The sequence below is a fragment of the Natator depressus genome, chromosome 8 (assembly GCF_965152275.1).
Source record: "Natator depressus isolate rNatDep1 chromosome 8, rNatDep2.hap1, whole genome shotgun sequence".
NCBI lineage: Eukaryota > Metazoa > Chordata > Testudines > Cheloniidae > Natator > Natator depressus.
In genome coordinates, this window is record NC_134241.1 from 85,945,797 (window position 1) to 85,971,959 (window position 26,163).

A 26,163-nucleotide genomic window follows, 5' to 3' on the forward strand; every position below is an offset into this window, starting at 1 on the left:
TTAATTCTCTCTATGTAGAAGGCTAAGGCCCTACGCACGTCCAGTGAGTGCAGCCTACGCTCCCTATCGGAGGAGTGTGGCTTGGGATAAAACACTGGGAGGAAGATGTCCTGGGTCATGTGAAAATGGGAGACGACCTTCAGGAGAAAAACCGGATGAGGCCTGAGCTGGAGCTTATTCTTATGAAAAACTGTGTAAGGGGGCTCAGACGTGAAGGCCCTGAGCTCAGAAACCTGTTGAGCCGAGGTAAATTGCCATGAGGAACGCGACCTTGAATGAAAGATATAACAGGGAGCAGGTGGCCAGAGGTTCAAGTGGCAGGCCTGTAAGCCTGGAGAGGACTAAATTGAGGTCCAAGGCAGGGACAGGCTGACGCTTGTGTGGGAAGAGCCTGTCCAAACCCTTGAGAAAACGACTGACCATAGGGTTTGCAAAGACTGAGAGACCATCTGAGCCCGGATGGAAGGTGGAGATAGCGGCCAAAAAGTGGACCCTTATTGATGACCAGGACAAGTCTTGATGCTTTAGGTGAAGGAGGTAGTCCAGTATAAACGGTATGGAAGTGAGGAGCGGTGACTATGTTGCTCCACCCAGATGGAAAACCTTTTCCACTTGGCCAGGTAAGTAGCCCTGGTGGAGGGCTTTTACTACCCAGGAGGACTTGTCTGACCTGATCCGAACAAGACAGCTCTGTGGCACTTAGCCATGGAGCATCCAGGCCATAAGGTGGAGCGACTCCAGATTCGGGTGCCGGAGTCGGCCCTGGTCCTGCGTGATCAGGTCGGGGACCAGCGGTAAGGTGAGTGGGGCCGCTATGGACATTTCCAGAAGCGAGGTGAACCACTGCTGACGCGGCCACGCCAACGCTATTAGTATGACTCGGGCCAGCTCCCTGCAGATCTTGAGGAGCACCCTGTGGGCTAGGGGAATGGGTGGGAGAACATATAGCAGGCAGCCCTCCCATGAGAGAAGGAAGGTGTCCCCGATGGACCCCTAGCCGTGGCTCCCAAGAGAACAGAATGTCTGACATTTCCTGTTGCCCGGAGTGGCAAACAGGTCTATCTGGGGAGAGCCCCAGAACCGGAAGATTGAGCTCACCACGTCTGGCTGAAGGGACCACTCGTGGCCACTGAAGGTCCGGCTGAGGTTGTCCGCCAGCGTGTTTCGCGCCCCTGGGAGGTATGAAGCCTGCAGGTGGATCGAGTGCTCTATGCAGAAGTCCCACAGCGCAAGGGCTTCTCGGCACAGGGGAGAGGAGCAAGCACCCTCCTGTTTGTTGATCTAAAACATTGCTGAGGTGTTGTCTGTGAGGATTGAAACACATCTGCCCATTATGTGTTTTGAAAGCATAGCATGCCAGACGCACTGCCCTCAGATCTTTGACATTGATGAGGTGTTGTCCGTGAGGATTGAAACGCATCTGCCCATTATGTGTGTTTTGAAAGCATGCCAGACGCACTGCCCTCAGACCAAAGCCCTGAGATAAGTAGGGAAGTGGGATACCAGGAGGAAGCACGAGCAGGAGCACGTGAGAGGGGAGGGCTCCTGCCTCATACTGAGAAAGAGGGGCGATCAGCGGGTTATCTCAAGTGCCTATACACAAATGCACGAAGCCTGGGAAACAAGCAGGGAGAACTGGAAGTCCTGGCACAGTCAAGGAATTTTGATGTGATTAGAATAACAGAGACTTGATGGGATAACTCACATGACTGGAGTACTGTCATGGATGGATATAAGCTGTTCAGGAAGGACAGGCAGGGCAGAAAAAGTGGGGGAGTTGCAATGTATGTAAGAGATCAGTATGACTGCTCAGAGCTCAAGTATGAAACTGCAGAAAAACCTGAGAGTCTCTGGATTAAGTTTAGAAGTGTGAGCAACAAGGGTGATGTCATGGTGGGAGTCTACTATAGACCACCGGACCAGGGGGATGAGGTGGACAAGGCTTTCTTCCGGCAACTCGCAGAAGTTACTAGATCGCACGCCCTGGTTCTCATGGCAGACTTCAATCATCCTGATATCTGCTGGGAGAGCAATACAGCAGTGCACAGACAATCCAGGAAGTTTTTGGAAAATGTAGGGGACAATTTCCTGGTGCAAGTGCTGGAGGAACCAACAAGGGGCAGAGCTCTTCTTGACCTGCTGCTCACAAACTGGGAAGAATTAGTAGGGGAAGCTAAAGTGGATGAGAACCTGGGAGGCAGTGACCATGAGATGGTAGAGTTCAGGATCCTGACACAAAGAAGAAAGGAAAGCAGCAGAATACGGACCCTGGACTTCAGAAAAGCAGACTTTGACTCCCTCAGGGAACTGATGGGCAAGATCCCCTGGGAGAATAAGATGAGGGGAAAAGGAGTCCATGAGAGCTGGCTGTATTTTAAAGAATCCTTATTGAGGTTACAGGGACAAACCATCCTGATGTGTAGAAAGAATAGTAAATATGGCAGGCAACCAGCTTGGCTTAACAGTGAAATCCTTGCTGATCTTAAATACAAAAAAGAAGCTTACAAGAAGTGGAAGATTGGACAAATGACCAGGGATGAGTATAAAAATATTGCTCGGGCATGCAGGAATGATATCAGGAAGGTCAAATGACACCTGGAGTTGCAGCTAGCAAGAGAGGTTAAGAGTGACAAGAAGGGTTTCTTCAGGTATGTTAGCAACAAGAAGAAAGTCAAGGAAGGTGTGGGCCCCTTACTGAATGAGGGAGGCAACCTAGTGACAGAGGATCTGGAAAAAGCTAATGTACTCAATGCTTTTTTGCCTCTGTCTTCACGAACAAGGTCAGCTCCCAGACTACTGCACTGGGCAGCACAGCATGGGGAGGAGGTGACCAGCCCTCTGTGGAGAAAGAAGTGGTTCGGGACTATTTAGAAAAGCTGGACGTGCACAAGTCCATGGGGCCGGATGCGTTGCATCCAAGAGTGCTAAAGGAGTTGGGGGATGTGATTGCAGAGCCATTGGCCATTATCTTTGAAAATTCATGGCGATCAGGGGAAGTCCCGGACGACTGGAAAAAGGCTAATGTAGTGCCCATCTTTAAAAAAGGGAAGAAGGAGGATCCTGGGAACTACAGGCCAGTCAGCCTCACCTCAGTCCCTGGAAAAATCATGGAGCAGGTCCTCAAGGAATCAATTCTGAAGCACTTAGAGGAGAGGAAAGTGATCAGGAACAGTCAGCATGGATTCACCAAGGGCAAGTCATGCCTGACTAATCTAATTGCCTTCTATGATGAGATAACTGGTTCTGTGGATGAGGGGAAAGCAGTGGACATGTTGTTCCTTGACTTTAGCAAAGCTTTTGACATGGTCTCCCACAGTATTCTTGCCAGCAAGTTAAAGAAGTATGGGCTGGATGAATGGACTATAAGGTGGATAGAAAGCTGGCTAGATTGTCGGGCTCAACGGGTAGTGATCAATGGCTCCGTGTCTAGTTGGCAGCCGGTATCAAGTGGAGTGCCCCAAGGGTCGGTCCTGGGGCCGGTTTTGTTCAATATCTTCATAAATGATCTGGAGGATGGTATGGATTGCACCCTCAGCAAATTTGCAGATGACACTAAACTGGGAGGAGAGGTAGATACACTGGAGGGTAGGGATAGGATACAGAAGGACCTAGAGAAATTGGAGGATTGGGCCAAAAGAAATCTGATGAGGTTCAACAAGGACAAGTGCAGAGTCCTGCACTTAGGACGGAAGAATCCCATGCACCGCTACAGACTAGGGACCGAATGGCTTGGCAGCAGTTCTGCAGAAAAGGACCTAAGGGTTACAGTGGATGAGAAGCTGGATATGAGTCAACAGTGTGCCCTTGTTGCTAAGAAGGCCAATGGCATTTTGGGATGTATGTGTAGGGGCATTGCCAGCAGATCGAGGGACATGATCGTTCCCCTCTATTCGACGCTGGTGAGGCCTCATCTGGAGTAGTGTGTCCAGTTTTGGGCCCCACACTACAAGAAGGATGTGGAAAAATTGGAAAGAGTCCAGTGGAGGGCAACAAAAATGATTAGGGGACTGGAACACATGAGTTATGAGGAGAGGCTGAGGAACTGGGATTGTTTAGTTTACGGAAGAGAAGAATGAGGGGGGATTTGATAGCTGCTTTCAACTACCTGAAAGGGGGTTCCAAAGAGGATGGCTCTAGACCGTTCTCAGTGGTAGCAGATGACAGAACAAGGAGTAATGGTCTCAAGTTGCAGTGGGGGAGATTTAGGTTGGATATTAGGAAAAATTTTCACTAGGGGGGTGGTGAAACACTGGAATGCGTTACCTAGGGAGGTGGTGGAATCTCCTTCCTTAGAAGTTTTTAAGGTCAGGCTTGACAAAGCCCTGGCTGGGATGATTTAATTGGGGATCGGTCCTGCTTTGAGCAGGGGGTTGGACTAGATGACCTCCTGAGGTCCCTTCCAACCCTGATATCCTATGATTCTATGTGAAGAGTGAGGTCCACCAGAGGCCTTGGGGTCCCCTAGGTGAGCCCCCCAAACCCAGATCCAAGGCATCTGACACCAAGGTGAGCGAGGGCTGAGGGCTGGCAAAAGGCACCCCTGCGCAAACCATTCGAGGGTCTAGCCACCGTAGGAGAGAGTCCAGTACCAGGCGGGGCAGGGTTATGAGTCTGTCCAACGCATCTCTGGCTGGTCGGTACACCGACGCCAGCCAAGACTGGAGTGGGCATAGCCTGAACCTGGCATGGTGCACCACGTATGTGCAGGAGGCCATGTGTCCCAGCAGCTTTAGACAGTTTCTTGCTGACGTCATGGGGAACCGTCTGAGGCTCTGTGTGATGTCCTGAAGTGAGTGAAATCTGGCCTCCGGGAGGTACGCCCTGGCTTGGGTAGAGTCCAGGACTGCGCCTATGAACTCTAATCTCTGCACCAGGGACAGAGTAGATTTCTCCTCGTTCAGGAGGAGACCTAAGTCGAGGAAGGTCCTCCTTATAAACTCGACCTGAGCCTCTACCTGGGCTCTTGAGCGACCTTTGATCAGCCAGTCGTCGAGGTATGGAAAGACCTGTATCTGGCGCTTGCGCAGGAACGCTGCACGACTGCCATGCATTTTGTGAATACTTGGGGGGCAGTCAACAGTCTGAACGGGAGGACGGCAAACTGGTAGTGGTCTCTGTTCACCACGAACCTGAGGTAGCGTCTGAGGTGTGGGACTATTGCGATATGAAAATACGCGTCCTTCAAGTTGAGGGTGGTGTACCAGTCCCCTGGATCCAGTGAGGGGATAATGGAGGTTAGTGAGACCATGCAAAACTTGAGTTTCTTTACATGTATGGGTCTGAGGCCCCCTCTTGGCCTTCGGTATGAGGAAATACCAGGAGTAGAAACCCTTGCCCCTTAGCTCCTGAGGAACCTCCTCCACTGCCCCTTCCGAGAGGAGGGACTGAACCTCTTGAATTAGAAGTTGCTCGTGAGAGGGGTCCCTGAAGAGGGACAAGGAAGGGGGTTGCGGGGGGCAGGAGGGTACAGAATTGGATGGAATATCCCCTCTCTACTGTGCGGAGCACCCATTGGTCTGAAGTAATTCGAGACCAGGGACTGTAGAAGGGGGATAGACGGGACGAGAAAGTAAGATGGGAAGGATCCAAAGGTCGTACTGGCAAGCCATCCTCGACCATACCCTCAGAAGGGTGGTCTAGAGCTCGGTGGGGACCTGGGCTGGCCCGAGCTTTGTCCAGAGGGAGGGCGTTGCCTCCTCCGAGTGCTCCTGTTCCGCCTACGTGGAGCGTCCTGGTGGTTTTGGGGTTGGTAAGGACGAGGGACAGGTTGAGGCCGAAAATGTCTGCGCTGGGTAGCAGACGTGTGAAGCCCCAGCAAACAAAGGGTAGCCCTCGAGTCCTTCAAGCTGTGAAGTCTCTTATCCATCTTCTCTGAGAAGAGAGCTACACCCTCTTAGGGAAGTCTTGAATGGTCTGCTGGACCTTGTGGGGAAGACCAGAGACCTGTAGCCAGGAGCCTCTCCTCGTAACTACCCCTGTGGCCAAAGTGTGGGAGGCCGCGTCCAAGGCCGCTTGCGAAGACGCTCGGGAGACCAGTTTCCCCTCCACGAGCGCAGAGAACTCCCCTCGAGCTTCCTGGGGCAGAAGTTCTGTAAACTTAGCCATAGACGAGCAGGTGCTATGCCCGTAGCGGCTCATTATGGCCTGCTGGTTGTCTATACGAAGTTGCAGGCCTCCTGTCGAGTAGACCTTCCAACCAAACAGGTCCAGTTTCTTGGCATCCCTGTTTTTAGGGGTGGATCCTTGAAACCCTTGACGTTCTCTCTGATTGGCCGCGTAGACCACCAAAGAGTCCGGAGGAGGGTGGGTGTAAAGATGTTCATACCCTCTAGAGGGAACAAAGTAGCGGCGCTCGGATTTCTTGGCTGTAGGTGCCAGAGAAGCAGGAGTTTGCCACAAGTTCTTAGATGTTTCGGTTATCGACTAGATAAATGGCAATGCAACCCTGGGTGGGCCGGAGGGAGCCAGGATGTCTATGACGGGGTATAAATCCGCTTCCACCTCCTCTGCCTGAATCCCCAGGCTTTGGGCGGCCTGCCTCAAAAGCTGTTGAAGAACCCGGTTGTCCTCCAAAGCTGGGGCCGTCGAAGTCCCCGCAACCGCTTCATCGGGTGAGGACGAGGAAGAGAGAACAGGAGGTTCTCTGCCTTCTCTGAACAGGGGGCCCAGTTCACTGCCTTCGGCCCCCCCGGGGTCCCTCAGCATGCGGTACTTGGGCTGTGGAGCCAGTACCGATGAAGAACTCTGCGCCGCAGCCAGTGCCAGGGCAGATAATCCAGTGGGACTGAGACCGTTTGGGTCGGTAGGGATGGAGCTGAGGCTTCCACAGATGCCCTCACCTGGAGAGCCAGTGCCGGAGCTGGCTGAGGTATCAATGCCGAAACCATGTGAGTCGGCGGGGCCACTCCGCCCGAGGGCACCGTCGTCACAGACGGACTTGACCCTGGCTCTATTGGTACGTCCAGGGTGTCCAGAAGGGCCATTGAGTTGCCACTGTTGCTGCCACGGTGCTGGGTATGGTTGGTGACTGCACCGGATCCTGGACCTTCTGCTCTGCGATCTGCTAGATTGAGCTGAGTCCACCTCTGACTCCGAGGTCTCCGAATAAGAAGACCACAAAGGAGCAGTCCCCTGTGTCGCCAACGAACAACGACTCGCTTCCAGGGAGCAGTGCACTTCCTGCGTCTGTGTAGGCAGTGCTGGGGATGGAGACCGACAGGTCATCGTGGTTGGCTTTCCCCTGGAGTGGAACAGTGGGCGTGCGGTCGCCGGAGATTTGTCCCTCCTTTGTGGGAAGGACGGCACTGGGAGGTGCATCAGGTCCGTTGCCGCCTTGAACTCCTCCGGCGTTGATGGTGGTTGTATGTCCATCAGATGGTCCGGGGACCGAGGAGGGTTCGGACTCAACTGGACCCTGGCCGGCGCAGGAGTCGACGAAACCCTGGGCGGAAGCGAGGCGGAGGTGGTCTGTCCCGAGTCACTTGCGGAAAGCGACGGCCCCTTAGGTTTCAAGGGGGGTGATCAGTCCCTCACCAGCCTCTTCTTTACCGGCACTGGAGATGGAGAATGGTGCCGAACTGAGGCCGACGCCCTATGGCCCGAATAGTGGCTGTGCCAGTGGGCTTTAGAGTCCTTAGTCGGGCCCTGTTTCGCGCGCCGTTGGCGCTGGAGCGTTGCGCACCAAAGAGGACGTGCTCGGTGCTGGTTGTTGGGTCCCGGGTCGGATTGCGGTCTCAGAGCTGCCTACATGAGCAGGAGTTTTAGTCTCTGCTCTCTGTCCTTAAGGGTTCTTGGGTGGAAACCCTTGCAAATGCGGCACTTGTCCTTTTGGTGAGTCTCACTAAGGCATCGCAGGCAAGACGAGTGAGGATCACTCTTGGGCATAAACTTTCCATAGGACTCACAGAGTTTAAACCCCGGAGACCTGGACATATCCCCGAAGGGGAAACGAACTAACTAACAAACCACTACTAACTATATGAAAAAGTATAACTATAGAGAATAACTATTGAACTATGTACAGTAAGAAGAAAGACACTGCTAAGGTGCTTGCTGTAAGAGCGAGCAAAGTTCCAGCTAGCCGTCACTGGCGGTAAGAAGGAACTGAGAGGGTGGGGGGGTCGGCGGGGCCCGATATTCAGCACCGTGAAGGCACCACTCCAGGGGGCGCCCAGGCCAACCCTACGAATGCTGCTAGGGGAAAAATCTTCCGGCTGGCGTGCACATGGCGTGCACACACCTGCTTGGAATGGACATGAACAATCACTTGAAGAAGAACCTTAATTCATGTTGTCTCCTGCCATGTGTATGCATTATGATAGAGTCTTTAGTTACATTATTATTATCCTGTCTTTTTCCATGGAACTCCTACTTCATTCAGTGCACAGGATGGATGATGATAAATTAATGAGAAGCTATTCAATAGTTTTTCTCCTCATTTTTCAGTTTGTGGCCTATATACTATTCAAACCCTACTCTGAATACAGAATTATTAATTTTCTCGTGGGTTTTTCTGTGGCACTGTGAAGGAATTGACTCATTGTGGCCGGGTGCAGGTATAGCAGGCGCTCCTCTTTCTGGGCATACCCTGCAGATAACTGCTCCAGCCCTGCAATGGTCTGCCCCCTCTTGTGACTCAGCCCTCCATCCAGGTCACATATTTATGTCTGCCCTTTTTGGGATATATAAAGAATCCAGCAATAGACAGACCTATAGTCAGGCAAAGGGCTCCAGAACTCACCTGAGTCGAGGTTTCAGGGTCTTGACTCTTCTTTGACTTCAAGGCCTTCTCTTGTCCAAATTCCCCCATATGAAGAACAGGCACCTGCCCTCTCCTAGGGTTCCAATTCCAGGTGCAATAGTAGGCAGCTAAATTATGCACCCAAAATGCTATACTGCTGCTTCCCTGGATCACTTCCTGCTAGTCCCCCCTTTCCCAGTAGATAGTCACTAAAAAACTGAAATCAGAGGTAACGTCTCAGACCTTCTGCATGTCCTTTCTCTTTGGGTTTGGCAAAGTCACCACAGCCAGAAAGCTCAGGCAGCTGGATCACCTGCAGTGCTTCTTTCCAGGAGCTGCATGTGAAGGTCACTTTACTCCGTAGTCTTCCCTCCTACAGAGCTGATCTGTTCTCCTTTTGAGCTCCTCCTCCAAGCCCTACATGCTTTGCAGGTGTGGTAGGGTAGGGTTGCCCAGGGCCAGAGTTAGTTCTTAATTCCTCCTTACTGGTACAGGATTTGAATACCCCATCACAGGTGCTTATCACTATAGTATCTGAGTGCTTCAGAATTACTGTTTACAATACCTCTGTGAAGTGAGGGTATGGTATTATCCCCATTTTACAGATTGGAAACTGAGAAATTAAGGTCAGAAGTATCCCTTAATTTTGGCTGTCCAATTTGAGACAGCTAGAACCTGATTTTTCAGAGCACTTAGCATTATATACCACTTTGTATGTTCAGAGCAGAACTTGCATTGACTTCAGCTGCAGTTTTGTGTGATTCAGCACTTCTGTAAATCAGACCCCAGGATCTTAAGTTAGGCACCAGTAAATGAGGAACACAATCAGTAACCACATATGAAAAGTTTGGTTTAAATGACTTCCCTAGCATCATATAGAAGCTCTGTGCCAGAGGCAGGCATAGAATCCAGTTCCCCAGAACAGCGTTCATCTGCCTTAACCACGAGGCCATCCATTTTCTTTCTGTAATTCTCTGCCTTGTTCATTACACAACTTTCAGGGCACACATCCACATGGGGTGCATCAAGTTACAGCCCCTCTTCCGACTCCTCCAAAACCACTTATTAAGGTTCAGGCTGTGCTTCTCTCCTCACCTCTTGATTTTTGCACACCCCATCTGTGGCCCCACAAAATTGCAGGACCACTTTGTCAACCTCCTGGTGTTGGCCAAGATGGCCACCCATCATACCAGGAGGAGGAAGCTGTGGGGCCTGTTTCCGTTCCCTTCTTCAATCATGCCTCTGAGTAGAGTCCATTGACTCCCTGGACTCCTTTGAGGAACAGTGGGTGCTGTCGGGTTCTCTGCTCGGTATCCCCCTCTGGATCTCTGATTTTTTTTTAACCTTTGGAAAAACAGGAGTGGAAGTGAGGTCATTTGTTGTCCCCAGAAATCAACTGTGGCCTAGGCTTAGTGGTTCCTCCTCCTTGATTGAGGGGCAGGCCTTTAATTATGAGTGGGCCTAAACCTCTATGCTCCAGTGCTACAAGTAATACTTCAGCTTCTGCAACAAATGAGGCAGGGTCCTATGGGAAGAATGGTAAGTGAACATGGCACTAAAGACTGTATCATAGTGCAGTCATAAGGGGGGCAAATTGCGGTTTCACAGACAACCATTAATTCTGGCACTTCCTAACTTTTGGGTGCTTAACTTAGGAACCTTAATAATGTTCTTTTAATGTATTTTTTGTGTAATTTCCTATGTTTTTAAAAAGAAAATTGAAAAATCAGAAATTCCATCATTTGCTATTATATTGAAACCCACATGGTTCATCAGTGGGGTTGGAACCGTTAGGTTCTCCACACAGACCTCTGCCCCTGGAGCTAACAGAGTAAATGACGATAATAGTAAGGGGTCCACCTGGAGTGCTGTCCTCATAGAGGATGACAGCCACACTTTCCCTGTGGGTTTGACATATATTCGCTGAGAGCGGAGGAATGGTGAGACTCAGAAAACTTGCATTCTTCACCAGGTTCTGGAGGAGAGTGTTCTGTAGTGGTCGCAGATCCTTCTGCCCTGTCTCTTCCCCATCCCTGGCTTCCTGTCCCAGCCCCATTCTTCTTCCCTACATAGTCTCAGTCTCTGTGCCTAGCCAGTCTTAGTCTCCCACTCCAAATTGCCTGTTTGAGTCCCAGTTCCACCTCCATTCCTAGTTTCTCTTGTTTCCACCCCAGCCCAACATCTTGTCCTCTGTCTCCTGGCCCAACCAGTTCCACCTAGCTCCTTGTTTGATCTGTCTAATCTGTTACCAGTTCCCAGTCTCTCACTCTAGGTTCTTCATTCCATCTCAGTCTCCTACCCCAACCCTGCCCGGCTCCTTGTCCCAGTCTCCTATCTCTGTTCCTTTTCCCATTTTTTTTTTCCCCAGCCAGTCCCCGTGCTCTCCCCATAGCCCAGCTCCTTGTCAAACGTCTCCATTCCCCCCACTAATTTCTTATCCCAGTCTCACTCCAGATCCTCTGCAGATCTCAGTGGTATACACTCCAGCATTCTGGGGCTCATTTTGTTCCTCAGCATCTTTCAGTCTCAGTCTCCTCCATCACCAGCTCCCAATCCCGGTCTCCTTGCTCAACCAGCTCTGTTCTCCCATCTGGCTCCCAGTCCCACTCTCCTTGCTCAGCCAGTCCCAGCTTCCCTTCCCGCTTGGACTCTCAATCCCAGTCTCCATCCTCCCCCAACTTCCAGTCACAGTTTCTCTCTTCCCCTCCTCTCCAGTCCCAATCTCATTAGGCTCCTTGACCCATCCTTTCCCTCCCGCTAGTCCAGCTCTTGTCCCCTCTGCATTCCAGCTTAGGTTCCCTCCTCCATGCTATCTGGGTGTCAGCAGGGAGAGCACCTCAGATACCGGCTACATTTCCTAACCCTGCAGCAGCCAGGGGTGGCAATTACAGGAAAAATCTGGCTTCACCCCTATATCCTGGGGCAGGAGGAAGCATGCCCAGTCACTTTGTGGGGAAGAGTGTACAGAAAACTGAACTGATCACTCTATGAGGAACTCTCTACTGAGCTAGTGTGAACTGAGATTTTTTTCAAGGGCTTGTTACATTTTAGACAAATCTGGGTGGATGTTCACAGGAACAGCCAACGGCCAACCCTCTGCCAAATTTCAAGTCTTTGCTCCAAAGCATGAAGGTATTAGAGCTTTTTAAAGAAAAGGTCACTGTAATTTTTTTAACATAGAGAAAACCACATTGTTTTGTCAGACTTCATTCTTGGAAATGACTGATGTTAGGGGGCTTATTCCTTCACCCACTTACTTCCCTGGTGGTTCTCGCATAAACAGAGAGCAACAATACCCGAAGTCCAAAGGTGCAAACAATTTGATGTTTATTGGGGTGAACTTCCAGCAAGCATGATTCCAGTTTCCTTCCTTAGTATCCTCCTTCCCAGCTCTGACACCACAGAGCCTTACACCTGTGTCCCTGTTCCCATTCCTGCCCTTAGCCAAACATGATTCCAATTTCCCCACTCCCATTCCCTGTTCCCATTTCCCCCTTTAGCAAAACAAGATTCCAATTTCCTTACCCCCATTCCCTGTTCCCATCTCCCCCACACACCCACCCACTCACTCACTTCCTGATTGACTGCAGACTATATAGTAAAACTTGAGTTCTGCTTTGCTATACCTTAACCAATCATTTTCCTGAAATTTAACTAACCAATCCTAACATACTGTAACATGATTATGTAACCAATTATATCCCACCACCTTAATTAGTTTACACCCGGCAAAATTAATTATACAGCAGACAGGAACACTCACAGAACCAGACAGAGATTATGCAGACAAACAATAGCAAAGTGGGAACTATAATGACAAAACAATACAGAAGTGAGGATTTCACATCCCAGCTATTGATAAGTGAGTTCTTGCCAGACAGATGCTATCTTGCCAGACAGATGCTATCAAACTAAATGTTTCCTTTTACATTTTCTAGGCACTTCCCTTTCTCTGGAAGTGATAGGCACTATCAGGACAGGATTGTATTCCTAACAGCCCAATAGCACCTTATTTCAGTGTGACTAGTTTGGAATGTGAGGAAGTGACCGTTTACTTCCCAGCTTATGGTTGCCTCTGTTGCTTAGCCAAAGGCCTTAATCTAAGAACAGGGCCTCAGACTGTCATAGTAAGAGAAGGACCTTACACTGGCAGACAGTGATTTTGATTCTTTCTTTTATACCTCTAACTAGCCAAGTGATAAGAATACACCTAAATTCTTCGAGTACAGGCCTTTACCGACAGGCCTGAATATCTATATCCTAACAACTGACATTTCCCCCCCCCCCCCAAATTAGCCTGAGGCAGATACCAGACATGGAAATCTTCAGCCCAAATGGTTAAAGTTTTTGTCAAAGTTGATAATCAACTGAAAACATGATCTTATAGTGAGAAATGTCAGGCAACCTTAATAACATGCAGTGCTATGAGCTTTCCCTACAATACTGACTCTTTTCATTCATTGTTTCTAATAAAACTACAGAAATACTGATTCACAGGTGCTTTTATCTTCATGTTTTTTCTCTGCATTTTTAGAAGGGCACCCAAGAACTCCTGAAGTATCTGAGAAGCAAAATCCAAGGTACAGGATTACTTTGCAATATATGTTGAAAGAAGAGACTTTTTTTTTTTTTTTTAAACTGTTGTGGCTTCAAATGCATTAGAACTTAGAACAGTTGCCCTGGTTATCTTGTCCGATTCTCCTAATATGATTAGCAGTGCTCTTTTTCCACAACAGTTTGCTGTTATAATTTAACACTGATGTTCCTTTCCTCATTTTCACAGAGGATGACACAAATTTGACTATATCCAAATAATAAGAATTTGTTCTGGGGTATTTAGAATAATGATAATTTAAATTGCTTTCCTCTTGTGGCCGTATGAGTTTATGGTCTCTAAACTCTGCATAAGGAATTCAGATGGTAGCTTTTCTTCTGAACCTCCTAGTTGACCTACATCCTGCAGTTCACCATTTTTAAGATCCTTCATCTGCCCAGTGGTTTGATCGTACAGTGTGAAATGCTGATCCTCTATTTGAGTGTTAATTGTACTTGCAAAATAACATTACCCGGGGATTACAAATTTAAACTGCCCAAGGTAGGTGTCTGTGTAGGTGAGTCTGCCTTAAATAATCTTTTATGACATGAGGACTTATTTTAGCTAATTAAGAACGTAAACGGTATTTTTGGATTGCCTGAAACGAGAAGGGAAAAAATAGATTATGATAAACGTTGTTCAAATCCATCTGAACTGGCTTCTCCCCATTTAGTAGTTTATTTCCATTAACGATGTTGTGGCTAACATAAAAATCTTAAACTAGTGAATTAGATTGAATGTTTCAGGAGAGTTATTTCTCTGGACAGCCAGTTTGATATTTTGGTGGGGTACTTTCCCCTTACCTTGAATAGAGAACACTGATTTGATCTTGGAAGATATAGATGCTACATTTGAATATAGCCTCTATTACTCTGGATAGGAGAGTCAAAAAGCTATGTAATAGTATGAAAGAACCTGGATAAAATTTTCAAAAGCACCTAAGTGAAAAATAAGAAAATAGATTGGGGGGATGGGAACCAAGCCCTCTCTAGCCCTAGCCACCCCACTGCCTATGCTTGTTTTTCTCTCTTGAAAAGAGCAGAAACAATGAACCTTTCTACCCTATCCAGAATTTCTCAGGATCTTTCATTTAAATATCTCTGTTATAAAGCTAATGGAAAAAATATGGTGGTATGCTTGAAAACGAATTAAATTTTCTAGTTTTTGGTTTATATGGTAAATAGATATATATAAATAAATTACTTCATACACTTAAAAATATAGAGAAACTTTCTCTATTTAATATAGAAGGGGCCTTGGTAGCATATAGCCTGAGCATAGCTGTTTGAATACACATACTCAGGACCATTTTTCCTTCTAGTATAATACCTTTCACTGACTATGTATGGCTGATTTCTTCCTTTTTATAATGTGTTTATCTCTTTGCACCAGAAGATGGCAGTATTAAACAATCAGTTCAGTGCCTTGTACAGGGTTGCACATGGCTTTTGAAATGTCAGGTTCTTCAATATTGTCCTGAAAAATTAAATCCTAGCACTAACTGCTTAAAGTGAGTATGGATGTAAGTAGTTTATCAGACTCACTTAGTTTCTATAGAGACACTAGGGTGTAGATGATAAAGTTATACTTACACTTATTGCAATATCTAAGTATGAGATCTGAGAGCTAGATAAACTGATGACTGCAGCAGTCCTGTTCCATAGAAATTTGGCTTGAAAAATAATGCATGTTGTTGTTTTTGACCCCTTTGTAGTAAAAGCATGACTGGATGTGTTAATCTATATCTGCTCCCATACATTTTTTCATAAGTGCTGCTTAAAATCTGTATAGTTTCCTTTTTTAGTGGAAATTAGGTTTAGAATATAGTTGTATTTTCTGACAGATTCTTACACTAACCCACGGGTACATTGAGTCTTAAAGCCTGTTGGTGCAGCTCCATACATGCACAGTTATAGATTTGGATTCTTTAATCCTCTGGATTTACTAGAGAGATACATTTCAGACTGTTCTCTAACCACTGACACCATTTTCCTCAAGATGACAGATAACAAACAGTAGGAACTCTAGAGAGAGAGGTACTACATGTGTGCTTATACGAGTATTAACATTTATTAAACGCTGGTTTTTTTGTTTTTTTTTTGTTTGTTTTGTTTTTTTACATGTATGGTTATGTTTTCTCTAGACGATACAACTAGCCTGAATGAGGGGTCTCCTGTGACAGCCATGACTCTTCCAAGTGAGTCAAGGATTAACATTCATGCCATAACTGCATTAAAAGTATTAGAATATAGGTATGTGTTTCAGAAGGCTATCTATTTCTAGAACTGTAAGAATACTTTCTTGTTTTACGTTTCCTTTGTTTTCAGACTCTCAGTGCTTGAGCTGGTCAAAATATTTTTGACGAAACTTTTTTCTGTCAAAAAACATTGTTTTGTCAAAACTGAAACATTTTGTGGAAATGTATCAGTTTGGAAAAAAAATTCATCAAGAAGATTTCTTAGGTCAAGACAGCCAGAGTCCCAGGCACTCATTCAGAACTGCCCAGTGATTAGGACACCCACCTAGGATGTGTGGGCATTTCTACACTGCAATTAGACACCCTTGGTTGGCCCGTGTTAGCTGACAGGCTCGTGGCGCTCAGGCTGCAAGGCTGTTTAATTGCGGTGTAGACGTTTTTGGCTCGGGCTGCAGCCTGGGCTCTGGGACTCTCCCACCTTGCAGGTCCTAGAGCCCAGTCTCCATCCAGAGCCTGGGACATCTACACTTCAGTTAAACAGCCCTTTAACCCAAGTCTTGTGAGCCTGAGTCAGCTGTCGCAGGCAGCCATGGGTTTTTAATTGCAGTGTAGACATACCCTGGGAGACCAAAGTTCAAGTCCCTGCTCCAAACCAGGCAGGACTTGAGCCTCGATCACTCACATCCCAGGTAAGGGCCCTGGCCACCACTCTGTTGTCTATTTTGGTGTGTGTGTGTCTCTCACGCAGGTTTTTTTGTGAAAGATTCAGGTTTCATTTTCGTTCCAGCTGGGAATGAAAATAAATTCCAAAACCTCTAACATTTTTGCAAGGCAGAATTCTTGTTTTCTGGCCAGCCCTATATGGTGCGCCAGCCCTATATGGTGCATCCCAGACATGCAGAGATCCTAAACTCTTGCACATCCTGGTATTGCTTCTGTATCTTTTTATTTTGTGTGCCCTGTAACCAGCATGGTAGAGTTTCTTTAAAGCTCACTGAAATGTTAATGCATCAGACACTTTTAGCACCTTTTATCAGATCTCAAGTGTTTTAGAAACATTAAGAAATTACCCTCCCAAAACCCCTTTGTGGTTTGTAAGGAATCTCTTCAACTACTTTTGGAAATGGAAGCAATGCTTCACAGGTTAGGCGAAGAAGTGGAAAAAATACCACATCCATTGGAAACTGCAGGTGTGTGCACAATGTAATTATTGGAGCTGGAATAGGGCCAGAACAATAGGGTTAATGCCCTTTTTCTAATGAAAAGTGCCATGGGATCTTTAATTACCACAAATGTTCAGAAATTCAGCTTTATTTCTCATCTGAAAGATAACAACTCCAGCATCAGGGACCCTGTGGCACTATACTGGGGCATTGGTTCTGAGCTAAGAGTGACACCTGGGTAGTCCCAGCATCTTTTCCTCCAGCACTTACATGTTTGAGGTATTGATCTGGCCTAAGACTGCTTATCTTTTAAGGTCTGACAACAGGTCAGGATCACAGCATGAGATGATAAAATTGCCTATGCACGAGGTACCATGGCACCATGTTCTGATAGCCTTCGGGTTAAGCGGAATTCAAAAACATCCACATTTCAGTACATTTTTCTGTTGATTATCTTCTAAAAGAGGAAGAATGTCCAGTTAATGAACAGAGAATAATTGACATGTTCATGTTACTCTGCTAAATAAGATGCTTTTTGTTTAGTGAGAAACGAGCAGCTGTGATTCCTGATGAAATATTTAATGCAGTCGGAAGCAATTTTGTCACTACTGTAAACTTCAGCAAGAATCAGCTGAATGAAATTCCAAAAAGGTACAGTTGCTCCTTGGTAGATGTCATTCCATATCCTAATAATTCTTTTCTCTCTTTGTCCCTCTGCAATGTATTAAAATGTTGTGTTTTTAACCTTTTTGCCAAGAATATTTACTCCATATCTTAATTTCTACTTCAAGATGTATTTTATGTTATGATGCTATGAATAAGAGAATTGCACCTTTTCTTAAAAAGGACTTTGCTTATTCCAAGTAGTGTGCAGGTATTTTACCTAGGTGCTAATTGTAGGTGAAAGAAGCATAGCTAGGAGAAGATATGGCTGAGTAATACTTTCATTACACACATGCGTGTGTGTGTGTTTTTATTTTTTTGCTTTGCTAAGCGTTGTTGAAACAAATGAGGGGATACTTCAGTGACACTTCACTTAATAAAAATACAGTACAGCCAGTTGACCAGTTTGGTGAATCTGTAGGATTGTTCATTGTTATCACCACAAAGTGGTTCACCTTTTCCTATCCAAAGAAATTATTTGTGTGGATCCAGTGCTTTGAGAGCTGACAGCTGTGTGCTATAGATGAGGTCCAACTTAAAATGCAACTTTTGCAGGTACTTCAGTTTAGTGTTTCCTGCAAGCATAAATAATTTCAACATTTCCCCGCTTCAGTGATAGTCTGGCAGACTCTCCAAGCATGAATCCACTAGTACTGTAGCACTAGATATTATTGGGCTTCATTCTACCTCAATGGAAGTCCATGCAAAGTGTTGCAATAACTTTAGTGGGAGCAACACAGTCTTTTATTTGTAAAGCACTTAAGAGTGTGCTGTACTAGATAAAAAGGAAGATAAGATCCCTGCCCCAAGGAGCTGACAGACTAAACAGATGACACAAGAATGCGCTTAATTCTAATTTATTTAATAGCACAGTGATATCTTTTTTTACAACATGAGTTACTGTTTGTGGGCCTCAAGAAAGAAGTGAGTTTTCAGGAGGGATTTGAATGAAGATGTTCTAACCTGATGCTGAACAGGGGAGCTGAGAGCTACTGAAATTGACTCCCCTATCTGGCACAATATCCTTGTGGCTCAAGCTAGGAGCCACAGATCAGAACTGCCAAGCTACCATCCATGCAGTGAGGCAGAGATGAACAGTCAGGAAGAGAGCCCACCCAAGGGAAGGAGGAGCCACAATCCTGATTAGGGCTACAGTAAAATAAAAAATATTATCTGGTAAGAAGAACACCTATCCTTGCATTCTGACAAACAGAGTATATAAGCTGCAGTACCTAGACACCCAGAAATGTGAACGAAATAACATTCGCTCTTGGTTCTATATGTTAGCTAGTTTCTTGCTGTTATACTGTATTTTGCATACATACCACAGTTTTGATCTTTCAGTCCTTATTCAAACAAAAATTATCTTAAATGGGAGTCTCACTTGAGTAGAAGCTGTTGAATTGAGCGCTGCATGAATGCTTATAAACTCTTCTGGGAAGGGACCATCTCTTCATATGTTTGTACACCCCTAGCACAATAAGGCTGTGATCCTAACTGGGGTCTCGAAGCAACACTGTAATATAAATATATAATAATCATATATGCCTGCATGTCTGTACATAGACCTGTTATTTATTTGTATTGCAGTAGTGCCCATGAGCCATTATAATGGACTAGGACTCCATTGTACTAGGCACTGAACAAAAACAAATACAACTGATAGGGACAGTCATTTTGTTCTATTTCCTAAACGAAACTCTCTCTTCAATGCAAGTGTATTCCTAGAATTCTGTAGAAAAATCAGTTCATTAAACCAGTGTTTGTGTCTGTGTGTAAACAGCCCCATTTGTTCAGTCACTGTATTAAAGATTGCGGGAGGAAGGTGTAGGTGAACCATGTATGTGAATAGCTGCTTGACAGGAAGGAATTTCAGGAGAAATCACAATTTGGAGAGATGAATACTCTGCATGTTAATTACCTTCCTTATTGGTTAAAGTAAGGCCTTAATCTGTGGGATTTCAATTAACTTCATGAACTTCCAAATAGTTCACATCAGTGTCTCAAAATTATCTCAGCACACTGCTTACAGGAGGAACAAATACAATGTTCTCTGTAATTCACAATAATGATTCAATGAAACAGAAATGAAAGACTGGTATTTAATTTCAACATTGAAACAAGCTATTGCATTTCATTGTGGCTAATAAGAAGAGTGACTCTTCGGTGCCTTTTTAGTAAAACAGCATTTACAGTGCAGAAGTTAACCGTGAAAGTCCAGTCTGTTTTTGCCACAGCTTTCTGAAATATTTTGTTTCCTGACTGCACTTTAATAGTAAACCCTGACATTTGGATGAGTGAGGGCAACCTTAGAAAGTTAACTGTGGGCTTTTGTCTTGGCGTTAAAATATAAGCCTCAAGGACAGTCCACTTTCATAAGTGCATCTCCCATTATTTTCCTCCTGCCAACACTGCCACTGAAATCCCAAAGAGCACAGAAAATACCTGATGTATCAATGAAAGTTCCATAAAAAGAAAATTGATTTTTATAAATTACACACACAATAAAAAGGGAGGTTTCAGAGTAGCAGCCGTGTTAGTCTGTATTCGCAAAAAGAAAAGGAGTACTTGTGGCACCTTAGAGACTAACCAATTTATTTGAGCATGTAGCTCACGAAAGCTTATGCTCAAATAAATTTGTTAGTCTCTAAGATGCCACAACAAATTTATTTGAGCATAAGCTTTCGTGAGCTACATGCTCAAATAAATTTGTTAGTCTCTAAGGTGCCACAAGTACTCCTTTTCTTTTTAATAAAAAGGGAGATGTTTTACTCAAGTAAGAAACTTTATTTGTAATGGGTTGCAGGATTGTGGAGCTGAAAGAATCAGTCTGTGATGTCAATCTTGGCTTCAATAAGCTCTCCTCCATTTCCGTGGAGCTCTGTGTACTTCATAAATTGACACACTTGGATATCAGGTTTGTGATGTTTTGCTGGACTTCATTTTAGAGTAATTTCTTTTCATGCCTTTTTAAACCATCTGTTTGTACAGTATTGCAGTACTGCAATAATCTTTAATTTTCCTAATTGTTTCTTTGATGGTTGAACAGTTGGCAGGCTTGGAGTTGGATGGTGATCAGGTAGCCTAGACCTAATCATTGAAAATGGATCAAGTGTGCAAGCCCTAAGTAAATAAGACATGATCTGTCTGAAATGCTCTGCATCAGGGATGTAAAGGCTCTCATGAAGTTTAAGTGACTCTGAGAAAAGAGCCTTAAGGGCAGTTGTGACAGCAGTACCAAACAGTTATTCTCTCTGAGAATTACTCCTGGGACAATTCTGCGGCACTGTGTACTCGCAGAAAACACTCCTCTTGCAGAATTCCTTGAAGTGGGAGCCCAGCATGCAGAGTCCCCTGAGCAGCAGCTGGGGCTCCCCCATTAAGCAGGCCCATCGAACCCTCACCCTGACAAGCCCCACCCCCCTACACCTGGATCCCTCCTGACAAGCTCCACCCCCCAGACATCCACCCCACTGAGCCTCAACCAGCTACACCTTGACCCCCATCCCATCAACCCCACTCCTCCAGCATTCAGATCCCTCCTCTGAGCTCCCCACACCAACACCCCGACCCCCCCTCCCCCTCTGAGCCCCAACCACCTTCACCTGGATCCCTTGCAGACTCCCATTGCCCCTGCACCTGGAACCCCTCCTCCCAACAAGCCCCTTTGCAGCCATATCTACCACTGAATCGCCCGCATCCAGATTGTCCCCCACAGAAACTTCTCACCCCACACCTGGATCCCCCCATGATAAGCCCCTCCACCCTTGGATTCTGCTGGGCTGAGCCTGCCCATTCACAGCTGGTGCACCTGGCACAGAAGGGGCTGGGCTCCAGGATGTTTCTGGGGCAGGGCTGACCCTTGCACTGTGTCAGGGTTGGGTGCAGCCTCACTGCCAAGTCCCTGTACCGGGGGAGGTGGGAGCTTCAGGGTGATCTCCCACCTCAATGCAGCCAGTGGCCTGTGCTCCACACTGCCATGCTGGAGCCACATTTATTTATTGACAAGTAAAATTTGCAGAATTTTAAAATATTCTGTGCAAAATTTTTATTTTTTTGATGCAGAATTTTTAATTTTTTGGTGCAGAATTCCCTAAGGACTAGAGATTAATAAGCTTGGAGTGTGTCCTTGGGCAACTATATTTGTAGTGGCTTCAGTAACTTCCAGTAGGCTCCTTATTGTCATTCAGATGGATACATTTAATCTCCATAACTTCTCAGGGTGTTCATTCAAGGTGGTAGAATTGTCATTGGCACTTATTACCAGGGTATAGGGCAAAGTGAAAAGTAGCCAGACACAGCAGCTTGCATTGGCTTAGTTACATTTAAGCCAACTTGTTTTAATTTATGTGCTGCTGAAGAGGGAGGAAGAGTTAGACTGCAAGTTGCAGGGATGGGTAAGACCATGTGAGGTGCCTGATGGGGAGGGAACCAGGCTGAGTGCCCCAGAAAGGGAGTGAGGGCAGATTGGTTACTCTAAGACTGTGCAACATTTAATGACCCTCAGTGATTGGTCCCCCTTACTTGAGTACTATATATGAAATGGCCCATTTTTTTCTCCTCAACCCCCCTTTCTCTTCTCATTTAAGAAGCTCCTGAAAACCTTTTAAGAAAGAGGGTGGATTTGGGCAATGTCATTGTATGTATGTTCTATGTTAGAGGTGGGGTGGGGGATGCCAGCTCTTTGCACACTTTGACTGAAATGTTCTGAACTGTAACTACATGTGGTTTTAGTCCATAAGTTCCTTGGGGGGTTCTTTATAGGTCACATTGACCATTGTACAGTGCTGGGTACACCTTACGGTACTATATAAATGCTATATTGAAATTATGGCGGTGACTTAATTCCTACTCCATACATACTGAAAGTTATTGTCAAATGAAGGTGATGCCACATTACAAAATGTTTGGGTATGTCTTTATGATAAAATCTGTTCTCTGACTGGCAACAATCAAATGCTAAAGAAAGCAATGATTTCAATGCCCATCTGTACTGACTGTGGTTTTGGCATACCCACGAGGCAGTTGACTGGTTTAGCATGTTGTTAGTAACATCAGCTCAAGGACAGACTAGCAAATTTTGCTTTCTGGAAAACCTTAAATTTGCTAAAGATTAGTAAATGCTGCTTTTCTTTGTTTACAATTCAGAAATAACTTTTTGACATCTTTACCTGAGGAAATGGAAGCTCTGATAAGACTGCAAATAATAAATCTTTGCTTTAATAGGTAAGTACACTTGCAGATAGACCTATTAACATATAATGAGAATTAGGCAAAGACCATCATGTGGTAATCCTCTTTGCGTGTTTGAAGCAATGTGCATGGGAGAATAAAAATGGCAATGCTTCTCCCTCCTCCGTACTACTGAGACTGTTCATATTAGGGTTCTGATTCTGCTAGTTGAGAAGTTTTGTTTCCAAGTCACTAATGAAAACGATGGAGGATAATTTGAGATGTTAGTTACCTCCTTTCATTGTTTTTTTCAGTGAGAAAAACACCTTTTTCCTGCTTTCCCAGCCTCAGTAATGTTCAATGTTTAAATGTTCAAAGCATTCTGCAAATATGTTAACTAAGGAACGGGGTTGCACTGCATGTCTTATTTAAGCAGGTGCAAGTGTTCTTTTCTTCCATCTGCTGATAATTAACACAGAATATTCTGTCACTGATGCTGGGATGGGGGCACCTGATAGGAAAAATACTCTGTACTTGTGATTTTTTTTTTTTTAAAAGGGTGTCTCTGGGTATTTTTGAGGGTTTCCTGCCAGTCACTGGCTTCACCCTGTTTCAGTGATAGACATTTCTTGTAAAATCCTGGCCCTACTGAAGTCAATGGAGGTTTTGACAGTAGGGCCAGAATTTCACTCTTCATATTTTACCAGCGATAAAGGTTTCCAGACCTGGGCTATCTACCAAAGCCTTTCATTTTCTTGACTCATAATGAGCTTGCATCTCCCAGTTTTAGTTAATGGTGCCTCATGGTTTTAGGAAGAAACTACTTACCATGATTTGGAGCAGGTTTGAACATTTGGCACCATTGCCAACCAGAACTTTTCAGGGCAAACTGCTTCTTACCAAGTGTAAACACAAACTCCTGCCCAGCTTGTTGTCTGTTTGGCAGGAAACAATGTGTGAAAGTATAGATTTTGATTCCTTTCACAAACGGCATTGCTTGGTGCTGGTTAGTTTAATATAATTTTCAGCCCATTTAAAAAAGGGTCAGTTTTACAAGAAAATATAAATTGTCCCTTGTGCCTGTTCCAGGTTTTTTCATTGAAACCATATGTCAATTTGCTTGAATGTATCAAAGTCAGCACTTTGCTGGATCAGGCCCTATGTGAACAGTGTGTAAGGGAACTTTCTTCCGTAGCTGATACATACCCGGTACTAGGCTGTGATTCATAGAGAGGCTAGCTTTCTCTGCCTATGCTGGTGCCAATTGGGGCCAAACTTTTAAAGCAGTTTACAAAGCACAATGGGATTTATCGGCATATACTCTTTTGCATGCACCGTATGGTGCTTATTTTTCAAAGAACTTTCAAAGAACATTTGCTGCAGCAAATGGCTGGTGCTTGCAGGGAGCAATATATGTCACTGGTTTCCTGAGACATAGTTGTTATTTAGTAATAATCAGAGCTACTTATATATTTATAACAGTGATTTAAATAGATTCTGATTCATATTTATTCTCTTTCTAATTCCCATCTCATTTGAATGCTGCAGAGAATGGCAGGCCCCTCCTGCCTTCGCTAGTGATTCCTTCCTCCAGGAGTCACAGCAATACATGTGGCTAAACCCAGTGGCTGGCTCCATTGCTCCAGTCAAGCTATGTTTGTTTCCCAGAAGCTATGCTTAAAGTTTTTTAAAAAACAGTCTCTCCCAAAACACCCCCCTTGTCTCTGGCCACCCTGGCTGCAGTGAGACTCTTGAAAATGTTGCCATTAAAAGAGCAGAATAAAAACTGTGAGTGGGAAGAAAGAGACCCCTCCCCCCCCAAAAGGCACCCCCATTGTGAACTCTGATTAGATCTGTAACATCTTAGTGTTTTCCAGCAAGAAAAAAATGAATAGAATTCTGTGGAGTGGAAGTAATTTTCCTTTCACTAAGACAATCAACAGCATTCTGTTTAACACAGGATTGTTTTAATTGCGTTTGGTTTTTTTTTTTAATGACTAAGTGAAGATCCGTTTTGTTTTTAAGCAGTATTGAAGGTTCTTCCTGTATTAATATTTAAAAGGAAAACACTCTTTTTGGAACCAAATCTTGCCTGTGTCTTAATTAATGAAAACAAGCTGTGAAAATGGGGTGACTTAGTTTTTTTGCCAAATCACTAGGTGCTATGCATTATGCTAGAAATACAGCTGTTAGTATTTAGCAGTACAAGTAACAAAGCTTCTACTTAATTTCTTTGTGCCATGGACCAGAAACATGGTGTCTGTAAATGCAGGGCTCTTGTTTTAATATAGAAAGTGGTCATAAGTATGGTGGGATTTGGGGTGGGGGGTTGGTATCTGAATGGTGACAATTTTTCATTGGTATAAAACAAGCAGGGTTAAGGTTGGGGAATGTAATGAATATGTTTACAGGAACTGTTAGCTCAGACTGTAGGAGGAATATGTCCAGCTGACATCATTGCTGTGTTCAGTTTTACAAAATGAGTGCTGCTGGCCTTTTGTTCTCTGTCACATGAGCACTGAGCAGTCATCATGCAAATTATATTCTGCTTTTATGTTTGTCAAGTAGACTAATCAATATTACTGCCACCTTCCCAAAAATGCACCTTTAATGAGTGATTATTATTAAACAAACTCAGTTAAATCTAGTCTTTCACCTCACTGTTATCTGTTTTGTTACCCATTTTGTATGTCTGTGTTTCTGATTTGATTCCTTAAGTGAATTTATTTTTATTTTTTGGTAGGTTTAAAATATTTCCCAATGTTCTTTATCGCATCCCAACACTTGAAACTATCCTACTCAGTAACAATCAGGTTGGATCCATCGACCCTCTACAAATAAGGAAGATGGACAAGCTTGGCACCTTAGACCTTCAGAATAATGACCTCCTTCAAGTGCCACCAGAACTTGGAAACTGCATAAATCTTAGGTGACTTTTTTTTTTTAAAACTGCACAATAACTTTTGGTTTTGATGACTGTTTTTTAGGCCTTTTTTTTTAGTCACAAGGAAAATGGTAGAGTAACAGTGTACTTGTATGTTGGTCTAAATTCATAAAATGCCTGACCTCTAGTCATCAACTGTGAAGCAGCTGCAGTTTTTTTCATAGTTTCTCCGACTAATTGAGACTAGAGGCAATTTTTGGTTCATGATTTTATTTATCTATTTATTAAACAGAGTAACATGAAAATTATACTTCACATTAGAGGCTAACTCACATTACATAGGGGTATCTGAATGTGGCGTTTGGCCTCGAGCATCAAACTTGGCAGTTAGTCCAACTTTAATAAACCCACAAATTTAGGAAAATTTAGAATTTAGCTGCTGGTCTGTTCTTAACTTGCCTTATCTTTACTTACTTCAGGGATTGTTCATAACAGAGACTCATGTATAATACCCCATTTATTGACATTTGACCCACGGCTATTTGTTAAAAGACTCACAGTAAGCTGCCCAAAGAGTTTGCACCAAGACTGGTATTTAATATATTGATCAGTGATCAAGAAGGGGGGGTTAGTAAAGTGGCATCATTTGTAAAGGACACAATATTTAGAGTAGACGATTGGAAAAGCCACTGAGGAATTTCATAACAAAGATAGGTGAATGGGCAATGTGATGGCAGATGAATACAGCGG

General features: G+C 44.9%; 1 protein-coding gene across 1 annotated transcript in view; it reads left to right on the top strand.

Annotated features, from left to right (window-relative positions):
* Nucleotides 1-26,163, top strand: part of LRRC40 (leucine rich repeat containing 40) — a 40,181-nt gene that overhangs the window by 11,117 nt on the left and 2,901 nt on the right. The window contains exons 9-14 of the mRNA XM_074962264.1: nt 13,275-13,320; nt 15,478-15,586; nt 17,238-17,345; nt 20,164-20,274; nt 22,506-22,583; nt 25,273-25,458. Coding sequence (XP_074818365.1) covers nt 13,275-13,320; nt 15,478-15,586; nt 17,238-17,345; nt 20,164-20,274; nt 22,506-22,583; nt 25,273-25,458 — 638 coding nt within the window. The remainder of the gene's footprint in view (nt 1-13,274; nt 13,321-15,477; nt 15,587-17,237; nt 17,346-20,163; nt 20,275-22,505; nt 22,584-25,272; nt 25,459-26,163) is intronic.